This window comes from Carcharhinus amblyrhynchos, chromosome 2 (genome assembly GCF_965287045.1).
Source record: "Carcharhinus amblyrhynchos chromosome 2, sCarAmb.v2.hapA, whole genome shotgun sequence".
NCBI lineage: Eukaryota > Metazoa > Chordata > Chondrichthyes > Carcharhiniformes > Carcharhinidae > Carcharhinus > Carcharhinus amblyrhynchos.
Genome location: NC_137325.1, coordinates 50,370,078 through 50,384,374, shown reverse-complemented (window position 1 = coordinate 50,384,374; position 14,297 = coordinate 50,370,078). Strand labels below are relative to the sequence as shown.

General features: G+C 42.3%; 1 protein-coding gene across 1 annotated transcript in view; it reads left to right on the top strand.

Annotated features, from left to right (window-relative positions):
- The window catches only part of dnah5 (dynein, axonemal, heavy chain 5), a 350,257-nt gene that overhangs the window by 302,980 nt on the left and 32,980 nt on the right, over positions 1–14,297 (top strand). The window contains exons 72-73 of the mRNA XM_080205374.1: positions 2,957–3,176; positions 13,273–13,478. Coding sequence (XP_080061500.1) covers positions 2,957–3,176; positions 13,273–13,478 — 426 coding nt within the window. The remainder of the gene's footprint in view (positions 1–2,956; positions 3,177–13,272; positions 13,479–14,297) is intronic.

The following is a 14,297-nucleotide window of genomic DNA, read 5'->3' as shown; positions in this document are numbered from 1 at the left end:
GTCCTTGCACAGGGACATCAGGTGGTGGGGGAGCCCTCAGTACATCTTCTGGGTACCTCAGGGGTATGAACCCCCCTCCCCAAGTGATTGAGCCATAAAGCTGCTTTAGTTGCATCTTCTACAGCTGATCTTGCAGAATTAACAAATACCTCTAAAATATTGCTGCAAAGTATGAACTAGATCGTTATAACAGTGTGTCTATGCAAGGAGTGAACTGTCAAAACCTGCTGACACAATTTGTAGCTATTAACCTAAATACATTAGGTAATATCCCAATGAATTTTCCTTGCAGAAGTTACAATTTATAAATTCAAATTTTCATAATGCCATATTTATTTTAATATGGAAGTTAGGGGACTTTTAGAAATGTTGTATTATTCAATAAAAATAACTGATCTTGTGACAAAAGATTCACGCTAATGGCATAAACCATTTTGGCCTTACCTCCATAAGTTCTTAGCTGGAGTTATGGTTGACATTCTAGACAAGGAACACCACTATTTTCTTCCCCACACCCTCCCCCATGTAAATTCAGGCTCTTTCTAGTTACTTTTGTATCTCATGGTTTTTTTGATTGAAACTGTTTGACAGCATTTTCTAAATTTGTACTTGGCATTTATGAAATAGCTAGCAAATGAAACAAAATTATATCATACAAAAATGCACTACTACTAATAGAGTCATACAAAAAAATCCTACATAGTTGTAATGTCTTATGCATCACAATATATAACCCCTACTTGCCTAAAGCCCTGTAACCGCCTGTGAGAGACAAACGAAAGATAAACACCTCTGCCAATTAGGAGAAAGAAACTTAGAAAATTCCCCAATGCTGGGGGTGTCCAGAACCAGTGGTCACAGTCCGAAAATACAGGGTGGACAATTTAAGACTGAAATGAGGAGAAATTTCTCCACCCAGAGAGTGGTAAACTTGCGGAATTTGCTACCACAGAAAGCAGTTGAGGCTAAAACATTTATTTTGTCATGAAGGAGTTAAATATTGCATCCACCCTGTCTAGTCCTGTCGGAAGTTTATGGGTTTCTATAAGATCCCCTTTCATTCTTCTGAAGTCCAGTGAATATAATCCTAACTGACTCAATCTCTCCTCATACTTTAGACTAACCATCCCAAGAAGTAGTCTGGTAAACGTCACCTGTACTCCCTCTATAGCAAGAACATCCTTCCTCAGATAAGGAGGCCAGAACTGCACACAATATTCCATGTGTGGCCTCAACAAGGTCCTGTAACTGCATCAAGAAATCCTTGCCCCTGTACTTCAATCCTCACTGTGAAGGCCAACATATCATTTGCCTTCTTTACCCCACCAGCTGCATCTGTGTGCTTACCTTCAGTATCCTGTGTACAATGATGTCCAGGTCTTGTTACGCACTCCCCTCTCTTAATTTATGGTAATAACCTGTCTTTGTATTTTTGCTACCAAAGCGGATAACTTTACAATAGCTGGGATCCTAGCAAGGATCTTTGTGGTACCCCACTAGTCAAAGTCTGCCACTCCTACTTCATTTATTCCTGTCCGCCAGTTTTCTACCTGTCTTCATCCACTACCCCCAATTCCATGCACTTAATTTTACACGCTAATCTCTTATGTGGGACTTTATCAAAAGCCTTCCGGAAGTCCAAAAAAGCCACATCCACTGGCTCCCCCTCAGAACCTCTACTAGTTCCATCCTCAAATAATTCCAGTAGATTTGTCAGGCATTATATTACTAGATTAATCATCCAGAGACACAAGTTCAAATACCATCATGTATCATCTGCAATGGCAACCATGTAACTGCCAGATCATTGTAAGTTCATTTTATTAAGTATTAAGAACGTTTGGTTTTTAAGGGGAGGCAGTGTCATACCGGCACTGTTGCTGGATTAGTAATCCAGAGACCCAGTGTAATGCTCTAGAGACCTGGGATTCAATTCAGTAAAAATCTGGATTTAAAAGTCTAATGATAACGATGAAACTATTATCAATTGTCATAAAAACCTTATTGTCTGTGTGGAATCTGCATATTCTCCCGGTGTCTGCATGGGTTTCATTCGGATGCTCCGCTTTCCTCCTGCAGCCTGAAAGACATGCTGGCTAGGTGGAGTGGCCATGCTAATTTCTCTCTCAGTTTACCCTAATAGGTGCCAGAGTATGTTGACTAGGGAATTTTCACTAACTTCACTGCAGTGTTAATGTAAATCTACTTGTGACACTAATGAATAAAATAAATAAATTCTGGCCAAGTCAGTGACATCCATATCCCATAAATGAAAAAAAATGTTCTTCAGGGAATATGACCTATTGTCCTTACCTAGTCTGCCTTACATCCCAGACTCGCAACAGACTTAACTAATCTCTGAACTGGCCCAGTTAAGGGCAGTCATGGATAGCAATCAGTCCCGGACTTGTCAGCGATGCCCACATCCGATGAATGTTTTTTTTAAAAAGTATCCAATTCCATTGAGCTATTAACGTTAAGTAATCTCACAGTGCCTGTACCAACTTTCAAAGGGTCTGTGAATGGATATTAACTGGGCCTGCTATACAGCCTATTTTAAAGTTCCCTTTTCTTTCTTAAATAATATTCTCAATTTTATTCAGAGTTTTTGTTATGATTAGTGCGTTCTGTTGTCAGTTGAGCATAATTTGAATAAATTAATGCAAAGTACTAGTTAAGTATCTCTCTATGCCCTCTGAGTCCTTCCTAAACTTTCTTGTGCATCTTTAAATGACCCAGTACAGGTCCTTTGACATTTCATGTCGCTGCAAAAGCTTCTATTACTGCTGCAGTTGTCCACAATCCAATTTTCCATTAAACCTTCAACTGATCTATGAGCGCCTCAGTTCTTTTTAACTATTTGTGTACGTAATATTTGTTTTGATGTGCATTATCTACTTCCAGTTAGATATTTTTTCCTGACGACAGATATTTAACCATTGATTCTCTTTGTTAGGGTGGTTGGGCTCTGCTGCAGAATTGCCACTTAGGTCTTGATTTCTTAGATGAATTAATGGACATCATTACAGAAACAGATAATATCCACGAAACTTTTCGTCTATGGATGACAACTGAGGTCCATAACCTTTTCCCAATCGCACTTCTCCAGATGTCAATCAAATTCACCAATGAGCCTCCACAAGGCTTACGGGCAGGTTTAAGAAGGACCTATTGCGGTAAGCCAATAAGTTTTTGAAACCTGCTTTTGTCTCTTTTGAAATACAAAGGACTTGTGAGCATTAGTTTGCTAACTATGGAGAAATAGCAGGGGAAATGCAATTTAGTGGTTAGCTCACACTGTGAATTAAAACAAGTGCAACAAACAAATCTGACCCCTTCTGTGCTATAAAACTCTATGGTTCCACAGTTCCAACTGGAGCTAAGGAAAGTCCTAGCAGATCTTGGATCAAGGCTAGAAATTGGATTAGAGCTTGGTTCTGCCAGGGTTATGTTCCATATTTCACAAGGATATTTTCTGTGAGGGGTGGCCACCAGTGGTTCCCCTGTCTATGCTCCAATATCACGTGAGTAAATCTGGAGGTGGGGAGGGGGAAGAGGATGGGGCAGGGGAGTTACTGGACTTTAAGAATTACACCTTTGTAAGTCTGAAAGCTGATTTGAATCCTAATGAAACTAAAAAATGTTCAAACCATTAACAAGCAAAATAATTACCAGTAATTCCTTTAGCCTTAAAAGTGTTTAATCCTTTTTAATCTTTGGCCCCTCAGGTGGTCATTTGACATGCTAATAAAGCAGCTTTTCACCCAGCTAATACAGATAATTCCATCCTCACGATTTGGGAAACAGGCCAAGTTATTGGGAAGGGATGCATTTATGACCACCTGACTGCACTTTCATGAGCACAGTGAGCCAATTTGGAATTGTTATCTCAAGCTTCTATTTTCCAATCCTAAGCCCTGCAGGCCAGCTTCCCAAGTTTTCCTAGCTAATTCAAAACATAAACTTCAATGGAGTTGAAGGCCAGCAGCTCTTTATTGCTCGTTAGTACTACTGTGAGCAGTGGCTGTAGTTGGCAGTGCACATACTAGAAGTCTCTGATTACTGAGCAACTGCAGGGTAAGTGAGGATGGGATGGGGATTGTGGGATACGAATTATGAAATTGAGGGGGGGCTGGTGGCATGAGGCTCAGAGGCAGAGATAGAGTGAGGGGGGGGGAAAACGAGTGTGACTTTCATAGACCATCCCCTTGCACGATGGCACAGCGGTTAGCACTACCACCTCACTGCGCAAAGGACCCAGGTTTGATTCCCAAACTGTCCATGTGGAGTTTGCATGTTCTCCCTGTGTCTGTGCGTTTCCTCTGGGTGCTCCTGTTTCCTCCCACAGTCCAAAAATTTGCAGATTAGGTGAATTGGCTGTGCTAAAATTCTCCCTCAGTGTACCCGAATAGGTGCTGGAATGTGACGACTAGGGGATTTTCACAGTAACTTCATTGCAGTGTTAATGTAAATTTACTTGTGACTGATAAATAAACTTAACTTAAAACCTCTGATGCCAGGTCCCTTGATCAAGAACTTAGTGATAACAAGGAGGAGGAGGGGCATTTAAAAATAGGCAAGTATCCACCACTACCTCCCTGCTCATGCCCAAATATGGTGGCGTAATTGGCAGCAATATTTAAATAAATAAGAATCAATTGTTAACAAATCAATTGACCCTGATAAGATGCTGCCCCTGCCATAAAATGGTTGGCATGAGCAGTCAGGCAGGAGTGAGCAGACTACATTTTTAAGAGGAATTAAGAGTGCAGGACAAAAGTAGCACCTTCAGACATTGTTCTTTGTAGATTGCGGATGGCTTTTCTGAAATGGAAATCCCCTTTCTTCCCTGCTGCCTGTTCAATTAAACATCCCACACCCCTATCTCTCACACTAACCTGCCCAAGACCCCAGATTTATCTGTCTCCGAGACCCATCAGGTATTCTTCATTTTCCCGATCGCAGTCCTAACAAGGTTCACTAACATGCTCTTGGCACTGCCAGGACTGATGAAGCTCTTGGTCAGTCAGTGCTCCCAAAGCTGAGATTTGCTCACCCAAGAGGGGCAAAGGTCCCACACTGCACGTATTCAACATTATGGCTGTGGGGCAGGCTGGCATGGAATAGGTTGACACAATGCCAACTTTGCTTCTGGGGTTGAGGGGATTGAACAAATAACCCAGCCCCTTGTAATATTCAGCCTCAGGACTTAATCACTGGGGGAGGGGGATGAGATTTTATGGAACCCCGAAGAATGGAAAACATGGTACAGTGTGACTGAATTAGGCAGTGTTAGTGCGAGTGGGTGAACATGACCACTACGGACTCAGGGTCAGGTCCAACAGTGGTACAGCTTTATTTTTTACGTCGGAGGTGCAGTGAGGACATACAAACCGAACGGTCCCGAAAGCACTCTAAAGACCTGCCGCAATGGACTACAGTTATACCTGAACTTGATACATTGTACAATTCAAATGCTAATGTTTTGTTTACAGTATTCGACTCTGACCATCCTGTTTCGATGTCTGAGCATTGTAACGCTGTTTTTAAGTGTGTGTTAATCGTTTGTCTGATGGGTTTATTAATGGTCTAGAATCTCTGGGGTTTGAACATGGGTGTTTGACTGGTTTGTGGGGCCAGGGATGCTTCCTTAGTTACGCTAATCTTTAGGTGTCTCCATACAGGGTTGCTTGATTAGATCCGAGGTGCTGATTTGGTGTACTTTTTAATTTAGTTCCTGTAGGTGCCATCTTGTCCAGTCCTGTTTGTGTGCTAGCCCTCATTTGCATTCTAAAAGCATGTCCTTGCCTGCTAATCTGTGTCTGTTCTCTTGTGACCGTTAGTGGGAAGGCTTTGAATGCAACTTTAGTTTGCTTCCATATTGTGTACCCAATTTCATAAAATTTGTTGTCCGATAACAGCAGGATACAAAATTTATGATTTCCCAACAGTGGGTTGAAATGCAGTGATTATGGTGTGCTGAGCCTCTTAGTCCTGTGGTGGGTTTGTACCTGTAATGCAATTGCATGTCATGAATTATTACTGATGGAAAAAACTGTTTAAACTAATTACATTCTACCTTCTGTTTAAAGTTATCAGTGCACAGATATCTCGTCACACCCAGTTCACATTTGTTTAAAGGAGACATGAACCATCCAACTTTGTGCAGCTGTGTCTGAGAACAGCAGTTTTCCTTGTTAAGTTCTGTAACCCAAAGAAGGGAAACAGGAGAATGATAGTTTTTGTTTCCAAGGCTACATACAAACTGAGAGTCATAGAACATAACGGCACAGTAAAGGCCCTTTGGTCCTCGATGTTGCGCCGACCAGTGGAACCAATGTAATGACCCTCCAACCTAAACTATTCCAATGTTATCCATATGCCTATCCACTGACCATTTGAATGCCCTTAAAATTGGCGAGTCCACAACTGCTGCAGGCAGGGCATTCCATGACCTTACTACCCTCCGAATAAAGAACCTACTTCTGACATCCGTCCTATAATTACCACCCCTTAATTTACAGCTATGTCCCCTTGTGTTAGCCATCACCATCACTGTCCACCCTATCCAATCCTTTGATCATCTTGTATGCCTCAATTAGGTCACCTCGTAACCTTCTTCTCTCCAATGAAAATAACCTCAAGTCCCTCAGCCTTTCCTCATAAGACCTTCCCACCATACCAGGCAACATCCTGGTAAACCTCCTCTGCACCCTTTCCAATGTCTCCACATCTTTCTTATAATGCGGCGACCAGAACTATACGCAATACTCCAAGTGTGGCCGCACCAGAGTTTTGTACAGTTGTAACATGACCTCATGGCTCCGAAATTCAATCCCTCTACCAATAAAAGCTAACACACCGTACTTCTTAACAACCTTATCAACCTGGGTGCCAACTTTCAGGGAGCTATGCACATGTACCCCGAAATCTCTCTGCTTGTCAACACTACTAAGAGTCCTTCCATTAGTCCTATGTTCTGTACTCCTGTTACTCTTACCAAAGTGAATCACCTCACGCTTTTCCGTATTAAACTCCATCTGCCACCTCTCGGCCCAGCTCTGCAGCTTATCTTATCCCTCTGCAAACTGTAATATCCATCCGCACTGTCTACAACTCATCCAACTTTGGTGTCATCAGCAAATTTACTAATCCATCCTTCTACACCCTCATCTAGGTAATTTATGAAAATGACAAACAGCAGTGGCCCCAAAACAGATCCTTGAGGTACACCACTTGTAACTGCACTCCAGCTTGAATATTTCCCATCAACCACCACCCTCTGTCTTCTATCAGCTAGCCAATTCCTGATCCAAACTGCTAAATCACCCTCAATCCCATGCATGTGCATTTTCTGCAATAGCCTACCATGGGGAACCTTATCAAACGCTTTGCTAAAATCCATATACACCGCGTCAACTGCCTTACCCTTATCCGCCTCTTTGGTCACCTTTTCAAAAAACTTGATAAGGTTTGTGAGGCACGACCTACCCTTCACAAAATCATGTTGACTATCCCTAATCAATTTATTTCCCTCTAGATGATTATAAATCCTATCCCTTATAATTCTTTCCAAAACTTTGCCCACGACAGAAGTAAGGCTCACTGGTCTATAATTCCCAGGATGGTCTCTACTCCCTTTCTTGAACAAGGGGACAACATTTGCTATCCTCCAGTCTTCCGGCACTATAATTGTAGCCAATGACGACATGAAGATCAAAGCCAAAGGCTCTGCAATCACCTCCCTAGCCTCCCAGAGAATCCCAGGGTAAATCCCATCCGGCCCAGGGGACTTATCTATTTTCATACTCTCAAGAATTGCCAACACCTCCTCCTTACATACCTCAATCCCATCTAGTCTACAACCTGGTTTCACAGTATTCTCCTCGACTACACTGACTTTTTTCTGCGTGAATACTGACGAAAAATACTCAGTGCCTCTCCCATCTCTTCAGGCTCCACGCCAACTTTCCACTGCTGTCTTTGACTGGCCCTAATCTTGCCCTAACCAATCTTTTATTCTTGACATACCTGTAGAAAGCTTTAGGATTTTCCTTGATCCTATCCGTCAAAGTCTTCCCGTGTCCTCTTCTTAACTCTCTCTTTAGCTCCTTCCTGGCTAATTTATAACTCTCCAGTGCCCTAACTGAGCCTTCACATCTCATCTTTACATAAGCCTCCTTCTTCCTCTTCAGAGATTCAACTTCCTTAGTGCACCACGGTTCCCTTGCTCGACCACTTCCTCCCTGCTTGACAGGTACATATTTATCAAGGACTCGCAGTAGCTGCTCCTTGAATAAGCTCCACATTTCAGATGTTCCCAGCCCTTGCAATTTCCTACTCCACCCTATGTATCCTAAATCTCGCCTAATAGCCTCATAATTACCTTTCCCCCAGCTATAACTTCTGCCCTTCGGTATATGCCTATCCCTTTCCATCACTAAGGTAAACGTAACCAAATCGTGGTCACTATCACCAAAGTGCTCACCTACCTCCAAGTCCAACACCTGGTCTGGTTCATTACCCAGTACCAAATCCAATGTAGCCTCACCTCTTGTTGGCCTATCTACATAGTTTGTCATGAACCCTTCCTGCACACATTGGACAAAAACTGACTCCTCTAACGTGCTTGAGCTATAGCTTTTCCAATCGATATTTGTAAAGTTAAAGTCCCCCATAACAACTACCCTGTTACTTTCGCACCTATCCAGGATCATCTTTGTAATCCTCTCCTCTACATCTCTGGAACTTGTTGGACACCTATAAAAAAAACTCCCAGTGTGATCTCTCCTTTCCTGTTTCTAATCTCAGCCCATACCACCTCAATAGACAGGTCCACATCAAACGTCCTTTCTGCCACCGTAATACTGTCCTTGACTAACAATGCCACGCCGCCCCCTGTTCTACCACTTTCTCTGCTCTGACTGAAACATCTGAACCCCGGAACCTGCAACAACCATTCCTGTCCCTGCTCTATCCATGTCTCTGAAATGGCCACAACATCGAAGTCCCAAGCGCCAATCCAGGCTGCAAGTTCGTCCACCTTATTGCGTATGCCCCTCGCATTAAAGTGTACGCACTTCAAACCACCCTCCCGCCTGCCAATACACTGCTGTGACCTAGAAACCTTATCCATGACCTCCCTATTCTCATCCTCCTGTACATTGGAGCTACAGTTCAGGTTCCCATCCCCCCTCTGAATCAGTTTAAACCCCACTGAATAGCATTGGCAAATTTCACCCCCCCCCCCCAAAGATATTCATAGCCCTCTGGTTCAGGTGCAGACCATCCCTCTTGTAGAGGTCCCACCTACCCCAGAATGAGCCCCGATTGTCCAAGTATCTGAACCCTTCCCTCCTGCACCATCCCTTTAGTCACGAGTTCAAATGTTCTCTCTATTCTTCTCCATGCTATCCTGCGCCACAGGTAACAAACCAGAGATAACCACTCTGCTTGTTTTAGCCCTAAGCTTCCACCCTAACTCTCTAAATTTCTGTTTTATATCCCCGTCCCTTTTCCTACCTATGTCATGGGTGCCTACATGAACCACAACTTGGGGTTGGTTCCCCTCCCCCTTAAGGATCTCAAACACTCAGAGATATCATGGACCCTGGCACCTGGGAGGCAACATACCAACCGCGAGTCTCGCTCGTTCCCACAGACTCTCCTATCTATCCCCTTAACAATGGAATCCCCAATCACTAATCCTGTACTTTTCTTCCCCCTTCCCACCTGAGCATCAAGGACAGGCTCTACTCCTGAGACCTGTACTCCATGGCTTACCCTGGTTGAGTCTGCCTCCCCAACAGCATCCAAAACAGAGTACTTATTTTAGAGAGGAACAACCTCAGGGGATCGCTGCTCTGACTGCTTCTTACCCCTTCTAGCAGTCACCCATGCATCACTTTTAGGAGTAACTGTCTCCCTGTAACTTTTGTCGATAGCTGCCTCTGCTTCCCAAATGATTCTTAGTTCCTCCAGTTCCAGCTCCAGGTCCCTAACACAGTCCTCAAGGAGCTGCAAATGGATGCACCTCCTGCAGGTGTAATCAGCCGGAACACTACCAGTGTCCTTCACCTCAAACATCCCACAGGGGGAACATTGCACTGCCATCCCTATTACTTCCCTTACCAAGAGTCAGGAGTGAAGTGGGGTTGGTGGGGGGCAGGGGGGGTGGTTTGTTGAAAGGATGGGTTCAGCTACAGAGAAGAGTGGAAGTGGGGTCCAACGGAGGACAGAGGGTGAGGTCAGGGGCATGAGGTGTGAAGTGGAAATTACCTGGCACCCTGGATGTGGTAGGGATTGGAGATAATGGGATAAGAAAATGAGGGTCTGAAAAGTGTTGAATCAGTATTGTCTAACTCGGTGTTGGCTGGCAGAGTCCTTACAGGGCTTTGAGTTCAGCTAAAACATTTCAATTATCCTCACTAGGGGTGATCTCAGCTAATGTCCTTTACCATGTTCAAAAGGAAGGGCCAGCTGAGCCTATAAGTCCAGCCTTGTCCCACAGAGTGGTGAGTAGAATACTAGGTATGAATATGAATAAAGAGAGAACAAACAGAATATTGATTCTTCCACAATAAAGGAAATGTCCTAATGCCCCTGTAACCATTATTGTGTGCCAACCATGCAATGTGTCAATATATTTCAATTTTTGATTAAGCTAATTCCAAAAGAAATGATGATGCACATGAATGAAGTGAAATCCAATGTAATGTGAAATATTTACAAATGAAATCTAAATTTGAAAATAAAACATCTGTGCCATCTAACACAAAGATGTTAGAATGGCAATGGAGTTGAATAACAATGTTTTGCTGTAATGCAGGGATTCCAAAATTTATCCAAAGGCTCCTTCCTAGCCCACCCATAGCTGTAACATTGTCGCTGATGGCAGGTTTCACCAGTCAAACACTTTCCCAGCCAAAGATTTGCCCACATTTCCTGGACACGCCAACAGCACTTTAAATTTTAATTATAATTGCATGGGAAACTGAAAACAGCTGTTGGGAACTGTGTACGACTAATAGAATATTGTCTGTCGTCTGGACTGATCCTCCAAAGTAGTACAGTGGAATGCTGCATTGTCAGAGGTAGTAGGTATTGTAAGGAAAAGCGGAAATAAGTGAAACCTGAGAGCTGTGCTAATAAGACACATCTGTTTAAAGATTTAGATTGCAATTTTGTGAATAATTGCTGATTACTATGCCGTATAAAAGCATTGAGACATTAAAACAAATCCTGCATGTATACTGACACTTAAATATTGACTAGGAGCAGTTTCTCTAGAGTGATGTATGTAGTCTTCACCCGTGTACTTTTATTGAAAGTATAAAGTCGGCTGGCTGACAGACAATGACATATCAGGAAAGTTCAGGGGTTGAAGAAGAGGGCCTGCAGATTTTCAAAAGTGGCATTGAAAGTGTTGATGTAAAAGGTACAGCAGAGGAGCAATGTCTTTAACTTGGAGGTTGCGAAAGACGCCACAGAGGCAAGTAATGTGACAGATGTAGGAGGAGATCACTGAGGAAGTCATAGTCAGGACATGGATTTAGTACCACAAAATATTGATTGCTTGGCGATAGTGGTTAGCATTGCTGCTTGGTTTTCCTTCGAGTGTTGTTTCTTCCTACAGTCCAAAGATGTGCAGGTTAGGTGGATTGGTTGTGATTAAATTGCTCCTCGGTGTCCCAAGATGTGTTGGTTAGGTGGATAAACCATGGTAAAAATAAGTAGGGTTTTGGCGATAGGATGGGGGCTAGGCAAGATGTTTTCTCGGAGATTCGACGTAGACTCAATAAGCCAAATAGCCTCCTTTTCCACTATAGCTGTTCTATAAATTGTTGCAGTGAAATCTCAAACACATTTCTCAATAATGACATCACCAGCAGCATCACAATCCCAACACACTGTATTCTCCAAGTAACTATGCTGACATTCACAGGCACTACTTGCATCTCGGTCCCATGTCACAACTCGTCAACCGTGTGAGACATCACATCAACACATGTTGATACGTTCATTAGCAATTACTACTCACCATGAGGACAAAATAGCAGCTATCAGCAGGAACTGATGGGGATGCGAGGGAGAGTGATGCCATGAGATCATACCCCTCGAGGAAACAGTACTGGCGGTAATTGGAAAGGATAGTTTTTACAAGACACTGAAAACTCAATACTACAAAAACCCAGAAAGAGTATAAAAAGAGCAGGGGTGAAATTAAAAAGGAAACTAGGAAGGCAAAGAAAGGAATGGAAAGGCATTGACAAATAAAATCAACTTGGCAGTAGAAGGAACTGTGGCTCTTAATAAATACATGCTTCACAAAGTGGAGGGAACAATGTGGGCATTATTAAAGGAGGAGTGTAAAATATAAGATGGGATGAACATAGTAACCATCATTTTTGATTCGCTTTGGCTATGACCATGGTGCTAGAGAACTGGAGGAATGCTAACTATATTTTTTGGCAACATCTCATCGGCTTATCATTGAAATGAATTAGTCAGAAGTCACATGTTCCTCTCCACTACTCCATTTTACCTTGAGTTAAAAGACAATTTTAAAACATATCCATCTTTATACCATCTAATGGTCTTCACAACTGTTAGGAAATGTTTGCAATTGCAGCAGTGGTCAGCAAAATGGCACGCAGCCTCTAATGAGTGTTAGGGATTTTAAAGGATAATCCGCCAAGGCTTAATCAATCTCTGTTTGGCGATTCCTTGTTTCTAATTAAACTCCTTTACCAAGATGGCATCATGCTCTAAAGATGGGTTAATGAGTAATTGCAACCCATGACCCATTTCTGCTATCACACAGCAACTGTAGATCTTCAACTGTCACTGCTAAATTGGGGAGGAAAGCCCTCAGTATCTTGAAAATGAAATGTTATTCAAAGGTATTCTGGTGCAGAAAAAGGGTGGAAGTTCTGGCCAAAATCCTTCACTTATGTAGCACCACTGTGAGCAAATTATTCTTCATCTTGTAATTTATGGGAGTTTTCCTTTTTATCTTAATTTCTTATCTGATCAATCTGTTTTGTATTTCTAACTTTTATTTTGTTTGTTCCAGTACATTAATATTTTTTATATAACTATGTATTGTAATGTACTGTGCAACCTGGATTTTTTGTTTACATAATGGATGTTAATTTTGATAGTAACCACAGGTTTGTGTTTGAATCCATTGATTAGACAATTGCATAATTAATGTGAAAACTCCATGATAGTCTGTTATCCTGAGATCCTTTCCCATATTTTCATCAACAGGAATCAGTCAGGATCTATTGGATGTTAGTAACATGACTCAGTGGAAGCCTATGCTGTATGCAGTAGCCTTTTTACACTCAACAGTGCAAGAACGACGCAAGTTTGGGCCTCTTGGTTGGAATATTCCATATGAATTTAACCAAGCTGACTTTAACGCTACGGTGCAGTTTGTACAAAACCATCTAGATGACATGGATATCAAGAAGGTGCAGTTGACAATTTTCTCTCTCAATTCTGCTCCTTGATTTGGAAATTTTAATAATTAAGGATATCAAAATAAGCTATTTCCATTACTTCAAAGGGCAAATTGATTTCTGACAGTATGTAATGCTGCCAGTACCATTAAAATGCACCTGAGCTGTAGTTTGGCAGCTTTCATGAACATTTCACATTGTTTACACTTTGTGTAGTGGGTTTTATTTGTAGCAGACTTGTTGAATTAATTTGAACCAAGGAACATTGAAAATTGAACCAAAATGTCATGGGCAGGATTTTCCCCACAATCTTCTGCCACATGTTTTAAGGCAGTAGAGGGTGCCCACTTGACTGGCGGTGGGATCTTCTCATCCCCATCCAGGAACTCCTCAAAATATTGATGAATTGGAAACTGGAAAATCAATATAAGCAGGGCATGCATCAGCATGTAGAGTGTTCGAAGAACATCTGGGACAACTCGGGGAACTGTAGTGGAGAGATGGGGGAGGGGAAGTATGATACATCTTTCTGTGGTTGCGACTGTCTTTAAGAGGACAAAAGAATTGGTGGAACAAGATGAAATCTGAACAATAGAAGATAGATGATTGTACCCACTGTAGTTTGAACATAGAACAGTACAGCACAGTACAGGCCTTTTGGCCCTCGATGTTGTGCTGAGTTTTGTCCAAAACCAAGATCAAGCTATCCCACTCCCAATTGTTGTGGTGTGCTCCATGTGCCTATCCAATAACCGCTTGAAAGTTCCTACTCCACTATCACAGCAGGCAATCCATTCTACACCTCAACTACTCCCTGATTAAAGAACCTAC